Raw genomic sequence first — 10,959 nt, forward strand, 5'->3', positions numbered from 1 at the left:
GTCGTTACCCTTGGGACAGACCACGAAGGTAACCGTGTGTCACCTGGGCAGACGAAGAAAGGACGAGGCGTCTTTGGTTGGAGAAGAGGCCGCATCTCACCGCAGTCCCCCGATCCAGCGCCGCCTCCGCGCCGTCCCGACGTGGGAGGAGAGGGGGCCCCCGGCGTGTGGGGCGCGGCCCGGGCAGCCCCGGCAGGCAGCCCGCTTGCGCTCGCCCCGCTGCGGTGGAGAGGGTGTCATGTTGGCCGACGGATTTCTTTTCTCTCCCCGTGCAGTTTTCGCCCGTGACAGAGCCGTCATCATGAACTCCAGCGAGTTCCGAAGGAGAGGCAGGGAGATGGTGGAGTACGTGGCTGACTACCTGGAAGACATCGAGAAGCGCCAGGTCTACCCCAGCGTGGAGCCTGGCTACCTGCGCCCGCTGATGCCCAGCTGCGCCCCCCAGGAGCCAGACGCGTACGAGGATATTATGAAGGACGTCGAGAAGATAATCATGCCAGGGGTGAGTGTACGAGGGCGGTCCCGGAGGACCAGCGCTTCCGGGGCCCCTGCGGGCGTCGGGCGGCTCCCCTGCGTCCCTTCACCTGATCCTCGCAGCCCCGCCTCGGGCAGAACCCTTAGCGTCTCCAGTTTTCAGCGGAGGCAGCGGAGCCCCAGAGAGGTCAGAGACTAGCCTGAGGTCACAGAGCGAGGGCGATGGAGCCAGGACGGTGACCCAGATCTGTGGGTCCTGAAGGCAGTGAGTGGGCCTCCGCACAGCTCCGCACGTCCGTGTCCCGCCCCGAGACCCTGGGACACGCGACGCCATCGTGGTTGCGGGAAGGAGCCCCTGGCGGCTGGTTTCGAGTAAGCCCGTTGCTTGAAGCATATGCCTGACATTTTGCGTTTAGCAGAGGGTAAGTCGCACGTCGGGAAGGAATGCTTTGTTTTATTTGAGAATGGGCGCCGTGGATGGCTCTGCCCAGAGGCTGACCACCTGAAGCCAGTGAGTCACAGCTCTCTGTGTGGTGCCCGTTGGGGCCGCATGCAGGGGTGGACGGGACCCAGGGCCAGCGGTCCCCCCAGATCCTCTCCGGGGGAGGCGGGGCAAGTGGGTCACTGGCACAGGAAAGGCACTGCAGCTTCGAGTTTCCATGGAAAGGTCTGCCTGCCTGAGAAGCCACCCGAGGCATCGCGGGGCGAGAGCAGTCTCACTCTACACACCCCCCGACCCCCCTTCCCCCCGCTGTTTTCAGACGGGACTCGAGGCCGATCCGATCGGCAGCGTGGGGCGGGGCGGGGGCGTCCAGCCCTGGCCCTCGCCGCTCGCCCCCTCGCACCCGCCCTTGTGCTCCCTCCCTCCCAGGCGAGCCCCTGACATTTGCGCTCTGAGCCAAGCGCAGGGTTCAGCCCTCACCTAGAGGCTGTGCAAACACGCCAAGCGCTGAGCCCCGGCTCACGGCCCCCGGGGAACAGTAAATGTCAGGCAGCGTGGGGTCCCCGCTTGCTCGGCTCCTCTGTACCAAATGCCCCGGCCGCCGGCTCCGGCAGCAAACATTCAACCCCCAGGGCTGGGAGTCCGGTCCGATCGGTGTGCCCACGGACCGGCCGTGCTGGCGGTTCTCGTCCCGGCTTGCGGATGGCCGCCTCTGCTCTGCCGAGGCCCTGCCCTCATGACCGCTTCGAACCCTAGTCACCTCCCAAAGGCCCCGGCCCCTAATCCCACCACACGGGGAGCACGGTTTCGACACGGGGAGGTGGGGGGCACAGGGACTGTGGCTTTCTCCCCACGCAGAGCTGTGCTGTCAGGTGCACAGGCTGCGGGGCAGGGTCCCTGGTGGGCGGTCCAGCCCTGCTGCTGGCCAGCCGTGTGACAGTGGTTGAGAGTGTGACCCCAGTCAAGACTCACCCCCTGTTCTTTCCGGGCGTCAGGGCAGGTGGGGGAGGCCACAGTGAGGGGCCTCCAGCCCCAAGGGGCAGGAAAGCCTGGCCACCGCCGGCCCTTGCCCCTTCCCCCGCCCCGGCCCCCCACGTAGACGTGTGGAGCGTGGTGCCTTCTGAATGCGTTGCCGTGGAGATGGGTATATGAACATTCCAGAGTAAAGTTTTTCTTTGACCTAAATTTTCCTTTTTCTCTTTCTGCTTTTCAAAAGGAATTTAAATGTTCTCCAGGCCCCTAACACACAGGCCACTCACGGCCCCCAGGGCCCTGCCCCAGCCTCTCTGTCCGGAGCCCCCAACCCCGACTGTGCTGAGCAGCCCCAGACCCCTCCCCGGCCCTCACGGTCCCTCTACTGAGACACCGCTGCCTGAGCGCCGCCCCCCCAAGGCCCTTCCGCACCCTCGCCTGGGACACGGGGTGGCGGAGATGCAGAGGGACCCCGGCTTAGGTCCCAGGGGCGCCCGCGGCCCGCCGAGTGCTGGCAGTCCTGGGACAGCACACGGCCGGTTCCCTCCACATGCCAGGAAGGGCCCGTGAGGGGAGTGACCAGCAGGAGTAAGGCCGGCCGGGGAAGCCTCGGAAATCAGGCGTTTCATTTTTTTTTTTTCTGATAGAAACCTCATTTCTGCGGGGCCGCTTCAGAAGGGCTGGACGCTCACACAGAGGGATGAGGCCTGAGGCGCGAGCCGCCCCAGCAAGCTCCCGAGCCGGGGGCCCTCACCCCGGGGCTCCCCGCTGACCGCCCATCTCCCCCACAGGTGACGCACTGGCACAGCCCGAACTTCTTCGCCTACTTTCCCACGGCCAGCTCGTACCCGGCCATGCTCGCGGACATGCTGTGCGGGGCCATCGGCTGCATCGGCTTCTCCTGGGTGAGTGGCGGGCTGCCACGGGGTCCTGCCACGGGGACCTGTCCTCAGGGGGTGTGAGCAGGCGGCCACGCGCCCCGGGAGAAGAGAGGGTGCCTCGCAGCGAGGGAGATGCAGGGGAAGGGGAAGGTCATCAGCCTGGGTCTCAGGTTCGACGAACGCCCGTGTCCCCCACCCCATCTGCCCCTGGCCGGTGGGGCCTGCTGTCTGGGACAGGCCCCTGCCCTCGGGAGCGCCTGCAGGGTGGGGCAGAGCAGGCGGTCAGAAATAGGGCCAGCCCCCCTCCACCCAGCAGCCCGGCCCCACCGCATCCGGGGACAAGCACCCGAGGGGGCCCTGCTCAGGGCGGGCGGTCAGGCAGGCAGGCAGCTGGCCCTTCCTGTGTCTCCTGCTCCCAGCAAAGTCTCTGCCCCCAGACACTAGCCCGCACATGGTCCCAGGCAGCTCCGCCCGCAGGGGCTTCAAAGCGAGGGTCTGCCCTTGGCCTTTGGGGTCCGGAGTGTCCCCTGCCTGTGCCTCAGAGCTGAGTGGACTCGTGGTGTTGACTCATGTTGAATTGGGGCCCGAGGCATAGAAAGGAGAAGTCTGTCTATGAGGGCACGGTGTCCCACAGTGGGAGGCATGTCTGCCCCCGCCCCCCATGTGTTCGGAGTAGCTGGGGCTTGGGGTCAGCAGCTGCAGCCCAACAGGAAGGGCCGGGGGCGCCCAGCCCCGCGCCCAGCTCTCTGACCTGCCGGCCGTCAGGCGCCCGAGGCCTCCCCGTCTGCTGGAGAGCAAGCCGGGCACGCACGACCTTGCCTGGTCACTGCCGAGCCCATCCTCGGAGGGCATTTTGTGTCCTTAGACACCACAGCAGATTTCGCTGGTTCTGCTGATCCAGACCCGTCCTGTCTTTCCAGGGACCTGGCTTTCATCTCCTGGTGTCTGTCCCTTCTGAGGACAGTCTGATTTCTCCAGGGCCTAGCGGGGCAGCCGTCCTGTCTCTAGGCTATTGTGCTGGCCGAGGCCAGGGTCCCTTGTGGTGACGGGAGGTTCCAGCCTGGAGCTGGGCTGGAGGGGCCCTGGAGGGGCTGACGGCAGGAGAGGTGCGTCAGCCTGGCCAGGGGTGTGTCGGGAGCGGTGCACACGGGCCGTGGGATCCTGGGAGCCACAGTGCATACCACGTGGAGGGGACGGCTCGACCGTCCTTGTCCTCAGTGGGGCCAGGCCGCCCTGCTCCTCCCTTGTGCAATGACAAGCAAGTCTGTGGAGTGCCCTCCTGAAGGCTCCCAGCCAGTGAGCTGCCCAGGGCCCCCAGAGGACAGTCTGCCCGGAGCCCGCCTCTTGACCCAGGCCAGTCCCGCAGACTCACGGTGGCCATGGAGGCGAGTGCAGCAGGGAGCCTTTCTGGAACCTTCAGTAATTGAACAGATGTCCAGCGGGGCAGCATGATTGCCTGCCACGCAGCATGGTTGCCCCCGTGGCCTCTGCCCTCCTCCCCGTCCAGCCTCCCACGAGTGCTGGCCCAAGGGTGCCTACTTAGCGAGTGTTCAGGGCCTTGGCCCCTGGGGTCGGACGGTTTTAACCTGGGTTCAGTGGGAGGCTACACCTTGATGCCGCTCCTGAAATTCTGCAAGACCTGGCCCCTCGTTCCAGCCCCAGCCCCTGGAGAATTGTGGCAGAGCAGGGTGGGGGCAGGAGGATGACGTCTCCAGGGACCTGAGGCTGATGAGGTCACCGGTAGACGTGCACAGCCCACACACAGCGGGCACATGGCTTCCTGTGGCGGCCCAGGGGCCTGGAGCGTGCGAACCCCTCCATTCCCAAGCGTCGGGGAGATGAGGACTCCTATGGGCCAGGCTCTTGGCACCACGCCAGCCCAGACGGGCCCCGTGAGGCCTCCAAGCCGCCGGGGCACGGGGACCTGCTGGTGGCCCGTCTCCACTGCCGCTTCTCCCTGGGACTCAGGATGCACGTCCTCCCCTCAGCTCCCACCCATGCCGGGCCTGCTGGAAAGCTTTAAAAGCTTCTGTGGAACTGGTCAAGTCTAAGGACGAGCAGGGACGCAGTTACCCCGTCCGTCCTATCCGTGCACCGCAGCTGACGGGACGCGGGGGGCAGCTGGCCGGTGCGTGACGCCTTTCCTCCCTCCCGTGACAGGCCGCCAGCCCAGCGTGCACGGAGCTGGAGATGGTGATGATGGACTGGCTGGGCAAGATGCTGCAGCTGCCGGAGGCCTTCCTGATGGAGAAAGGTGGCGAAGGGGGCGGGGTGATCCAGGTAAGACGCGGGCGTGTGGGAGTCCGGCCCGCAGCAGCATGCGTTCTGCAGAGGGACCACGGCCGCGGCGAACAGGGGAGCTGCTGCTCCTGGCCGTGTCCTCATGCTTCCCCTGGAGAATGAGCAAAGCCGAGCTGTTGGGACAACTGGATCTAGATTTGTCTCTGGGTGCTGTCTCCCCGGGCTCCCCAGGGCCCTGCTCATGGCACACAGGATGGTGATTGCCACTTGGCAGGTGCCTGGCAATATAAACAGCAACTCCCGACGTTTGCATTGTGTGCCCGTTGCCAGCCACTGGGCCCGGGCATTATTCACTTAAACCTCACAACAGCGGTGGGAAGCAGGGGACATTTGAATAGCCCTGTTTTATAGGCGGGGAAACTGAGGCACTGAGCAGGGAGGTCACTGGCCCATGAGTTCCCAGCCGGGGTTGGAGCCCACATTCATCTGACTACAGAGCCACGATCTCCACCACCACGTAGGGCTGTCCTCAGTGTGATAGTGGCAGCTGTGGCCACGTGCTACGAAGTTTTCTAGAAGCTACATCGTGGGAGCCAGCAGCTCACCCGCAGACACTGCCTTTCCTATGCACCGACTTCATTCACTCTCTGTATTCGACATGTACCATTGAGAGAGACCGTGTGCCACCGCGTGCATCCGCAGACACGACCGACACAGTGACGGGCATGGCGGGATGTCCGCTCCGCCGGGATCTGCAGGACAAAGGCCACTAAGAAGACCTGGGCCGAGCACCCTCGTGGCCTGGCTGGGAGTTCAGGCTCTGCTGAAGCCGTCACACCCGTGTCATCTCTTCTCTCGTGTCAAAGCTGTGATGACAACATTGGGAAGCACCGCTTACTCAGGAAAAAAGGAGATTCTGTTTTTCAGACACTGTCTTCGGAGAGGCTCCGGGGACTGGCGAAGGCCGCGTTGCTCCGCCCACTGCCCCCGTGAGAACGCCGAGGCACGGGCCCCCCGCCGGCTGGTGTGGCGAGCAAATGCACAAGCCAGCTTCTACCTTCCAGTCCGGACACCCCACGACCAGACCCGAGCCTCAACTCCACGTGTCAGTTTCCTGTGGCTGCTGCACCGAACGTTAGTGGCTTAAAATAGACCCCTCATCTCACAGTCTGTAGGTCAGGAGTCCAACACGGGTCCCACTGGGCGAAAATCAAGCCTCACACACTAGAGGCTGCAGGCGAGAGTGTTTCCTTGACTTTTCTAGTTTCTAGAAGCTTCCCGCATTCCTTGTCCATGGCCTCCTCCCCCAGCTTCAAAGCCAGCAGGGCTCCATCTCTCTGACCCATCCTTTGCAGTCATGGTCACTCATCCCTCTGACCGCAGGCGGCTCCCCACTTTTAAGGATGCTGTGATTAGAACGGGTCCAGCCAGATAAGCCAAGATAATCCCCGTGTCAAGGTTCTTAACTTAATCTCATCAGCAAGATCCCCTTTTCCATGAAAGGTGACTAGTCACAGGTTCCAAGATTAAGTCATGGACATCTTTCGGGGGGCCCTTATTCTGCCGGCCACATCCAAGATGTGCTGTCGCCGCGGGAGACTGGACTCTGCCCCTCGTGATGGGATTCAGTCGGTCGAGGACGGGTCCGGGGGCCTGCGTTCTCACGGGCACCTCGGGGCATTCCCACGCAGAGACCCCAGACCCACTTTGCCGAGCGGGCCATGTGCCGTGACGGGCGGGCTTCTCTGCGACCAGCCGGCTGACGTGGCCGGGCTCAGGCCCACGGCCTCCGTCCTCAGCCTTTCCGCCCACATCACCGATTCTGAGCGGGGCGCCGGCGGGAACACTGGGCTCTGACGCGAGCAGAGCTTCCGTCTGGTGCCGCGCCCCAGGCTGGACCCACGCGCGGCAGCGCCGAGGCCCTCCTCGCAAGCACAGCGTTTCCGCTCCCAGACAGCGGCCTCCTCGTCACAGTCACGCAGCCCGGCCGACCTCCTCGGCGGAGACGGGACTCCAAGGCGGGACGCCACGCACCCTTCTGGCCTAGGGGAGGGGAGGGAGGCCGCGGCCCAGTCCACACCCCGTCTGTGCCCCGTCAGCTGACCTCCTCCTGGTGGGGCGGGCGGCCACTGCTCCCAGTCCTGACACTCCAGGGGACGTGGAGGGGGTGACGTGACACCTCTCTGCAGCCCGAGTGTCACAGCAGACGTACTTGTTCTTTATAAATCCACTGTTTTGCCACGATCTCCCCTTTCCACGTGTTCCATTCCTTGGGGACGGCCCCGCCCCAGCAACTGGCAACCCCGTGAGTCCGAGACACACTGTTCCTCCACGGGGACGTTGCTCCGTCCTGAGCCAGGCGGCCGCGTGGGGCGCCTGCCCGTCCCCCGGGGGCGTTCCCGCGCCCAGTCGGCGCTGCGCCCGCAATGTCGAGCCGTCTTTTGTTATTTCCCTTTCTCGTCGGCTCCTCTACATTTTGGGGGAGTTTCTCATGGTTTTCTCTAAATCGTCGTTTCAGTTTTCCACTTTGCCACTTTTTTGCCTTCGATGTCACCGTTGGTTTTGCTACTTCATTTTTAAAAAAGTATGACCCCCTTTCTACTCGTGAAAGCCGACCGTCACGGTAAAAATGGGAGAACTGTGGGAACGTGCTGGGGGTCACCTCCTCCCGGGGTTACCTCGCCGTGTGTGTGGTGTGTGTGTGTGTGTGCGTGTGTGCATGTGTGTGCATGTGTGGTGTGTGCCTGTGCACGTGTGTGCATGCGTGTACATGCGCATGTGCGTGTGTGCCTGTGCACGTGTGTGCATGTGTGTGTGCGTGTGTGCATGTGTGTGCATGTGTGGTGTGTGCCTGTGCACGTGTGTGCATGCGTGTACATGCGCATGTGCGTGTGTGCCTGTGCACGTGTGTGCATGTGTGTGTGCATGTGCGCCTGTGCACGTGTGTGCCCGTGTGTGTGCGTGCATGCGTGTGTGTGCGTGCGTGACGCGTGTGTGGTGTGTGTGCGCCTGTGCACGTGTGTGCATGTGTGTGTGCGTGTGTGCATGTGTGTGCCCGTGTGTGTGCATGCGTGTGCGTGTGCATGCGTGTAAACAAGCTCCGGATGACATGATACATGATCCGGAGCTTCTGTGTGGGGCTTCACTTCCTACTTTAGTATGAGCATTTCTGGTCACTTAACTGTTTTTTGAGAACATTATCATTGCGTGATTTGCTGAGATGTGTCGCCATTCATATAAATGATATGAGATACGTTGCATCGAAATGTTCACTCTTATCAGTAGCGTTTCGGAGGACGGCCTTTAGGAGAAGCTGCGACTAGATTCTCAGAGCACCGCTTCTCGCTGGGTGCTCCTGGCTGAGTCCACGTTCACCACCCGGGCGACACCCAAAATCAAAACGCGAACAGATGGAGAGTGTTTCTGGGTCACCGGAAGTTACGACTAACACAATTTGCTTCCAGTTCTTTCCAGCAGCCCAAGAAGCTACCTTAATGTGACACTGCCCGACAACCGCACCCCCGCCCCGTGACCTAAGGAAGCCGAGTGCGGTGAGGGAGACCGTGCACTGAGCGCCGCCTCCGAGCTCGGCCTGCGGCAGCTTCTTCCTCGGGCTTTAAGCTCTCGCTTCTCGGCCTCAGAGATCACCGAAGGCTGACGGCATCAGAGGCGGCCCCTTCTGAGCTGCGAGCGGGGCCCGCGAGGCTTGCACCAGCTCGCCCCTGACCACGGCTTGGGTCCCGACGTGTTATCTTTTCCTCGAAGACAATCCCACTGTCCAGAGACCACGGAAATCCTGGCATCTCTTGCCCCGAGTGCATCCTGGCATCTCTTGGCCCAAGACCCAACACACTCCCTCTTTGCAGCCGATCCGCTCGCTTCACTCGACGAGAGCAGGCAGAGCGTGTGTGTGTGGCAGGAAGCTGCCCTTCCCGGCGCACGAGGCTGATTGTCTGTAATTGGTGAGGCCCCGAGCTTGATGACAGCCTGACAGCGTAGGGCCCCAGCTGCAGGGGACGCTGAGGCCCTCAGAGCTGCCAGCATAGAAGCGGGGACGGGTGTCTGGGTCACATGGTGAGTCATCCTCTGAGCTGGACAAACAGGGCTGCGAAATGGTCTCTTAATTGGGTTTGAAAGCTCTCGTGGAAGAAAGCTCTCGGCCATGTGTGGGGCGACACTTGAATGCCCAGGAGCTGAAGGGCCATTTCTGCCCCCACATCAGACCCAGCTCCGCACCCGCCAGTGCCTCTCTGCCTCTTGGCGGGCTCGCCATGGCAACCTTTGTCTGCCGGGTGCAGCAAAGGTGTCATTATGCTCTCAGCACAAGCACAGTGGCCCTGCTCCTCCCTCGGCCAGGGCTGCTCCCCAGGGAGGCCGGGATCGATTCTGCTGCCCTCATTCGGCTGAGGTGCCGGACGCTCGACTGACGCGTGTGTCACTGGGAGCCTCTCAGAATCACTCTTTGCTGCCTGAAGGAGGGGACGCTTGTCTCTGCACATGGACACAGCCCACCGGAAACCCCCGAAGGGGCGCATGGTGACCCAAAGCCTTTCCGTAGAACATGGCTCGGCGGACACTGGACATTTGTGGGTCTGTGGGGCCCAGGCCTCAGACAGAGGGTAGGGTCTGGAGAGAGGCTGCAGCCCTGTGCGAGTGCTGGGTGAGGAGGGGACCCCATCCGGGGCGGTGCCTTCACCCCGTGAGGGCCACTGCGGCAGTGTGCACAGCATGCGGGGCACAGGGGAGCAGGCCCCCGGGGGCGTGCGGGTGCTCCGGTGGCCGACGGCTTTGCGGCCAGGCGTCTTGGCCCACATCTCGCACTGGGTGGTCTAACACACCTAGAGTCACTGCTAGCGAGAACACGACTCAAGGACACCGCCAAACCCGTTTTAGAGGCTGAACGAGGAGGATTATGTACACGTCCGTGCGTCCGTGCACCGAGAGGCAGAACCACACGTAAATGCATTCGCCTTTACGTCTGGCCTGTCTTCCCAAAGGATACGGGTTGGCTTAAAAGAAGTAAAAGCGTTGACTCGGTAAATAAAAATCGGTAGTCAGGATCGGCGAGGGGAGGGTAGCATGTCCACCTGAAAAGTCAGCCTCTCAAACCCGATAAGCTTCTTTCTCAGAGTCAACGAGAATGAACCTCTTAAAATCTTTTCTGCCCAATGTTAACCCCATGCGGCTCACGGGGTTCTTCCAGGGTGTCCTTGATTCTCAGTGAGTGTGAGCGGGAACGGGGAAGTCGCTCAGGATGCAGGGACACCCCCAGCCTGCAAGGGACACACGTGAGCTCCCCGAACTCTGCCCGTCGCTAGCCCTGCATTGGGGCGAGTTAGTGGACCTCTCTGAGCATCGGTGTCCCACCCAAAGATGGCACACTTGGAAAACGGGATCATCTTGCGAACTAAATGGGATGACAAAGCGGGCGCCGCATCCGCGTCACCTGTCACCCATGCCCGACCGCAGCAGCATAATTCACCCCATCCCCGTGGCCCGAGATTCCTGCCCGGGACATGCTGGGGCTATAGACAGTGCAGTGCGGAATTAATAATTAAAGCTCACGGGCCAGTCACAGGTGTCCAGAGTCTTTCTTTGTGAACGAGAGTGAACTTGGCAATTTCAGATTCATCTTTTCAGAAAAATATAGAGCTGATCGTCTGTCTCCCCACAGGGTAGACACAGATTCCTTCGCTGTGCGCTGAAGCCTGTTTCCATCTTTCCTTTGATTCAGGGCAGCGCCAGTGAAAGCACCCTGATCGCTCTGCTGGCCGCCCGGACCAAAGCGGTACGCCGCCTGCAGGCCGCCTCCCCGGAGATGACGGAAGCCGCCATCCACGACAAGCTGGTGGCCTACTGCTCGGATCAAGTGAGTGTGTTGGCTGGAAGCCTTGCCGAGTCGCCGAGATCTGAGTGGTCGGTGTCAATCAAAGCAAAGCAAGATGGTGA

General features: G+C 62.3%; 1 protein-coding gene across 1 annotated transcript in view; it reads left to right on the forward strand.

Moving 5' to 3' along the window:
• The first annotated feature begins 281 nt into the window (after positions 1–281).
• The window catches only part of DDC (dopa decarboxylase), a 37,202-nt gene continuing 26,524 nt past the window's right edge, over positions 282–10,959 (forward strand). Inside the window, exons 1-4 of the mRNA XM_025046946.1 lie at positions 282–502; positions 2,680–2,793; positions 4,930–5,049; positions 10,745–10,879. Coding sequence (XP_024902714.1) covers positions 302–502; positions 2,680–2,793; positions 4,930–5,049; positions 10,745–10,879 — 570 coding nt within the window. The 5' untranslated portion in view covers positions 282–301. The remainder of the gene's footprint in view (positions 503–2,679; positions 2,794–4,929; positions 5,050–10,744; positions 10,880–10,959) is intronic.

The sequence above is a fragment of the Pteropus alecto genome, unplaced genomic scaffold (assembly GCF_000325575.1).
Source record: "Pteropus alecto unplaced genomic scaffold, ASM32557v1 scaffold21, whole genome shotgun sequence".
Taxonomy (NCBI): Eukaryota; Metazoa; Chordata; class Mammalia; order Chiroptera; family Pteropodidae; genus Pteropus; species Pteropus alecto.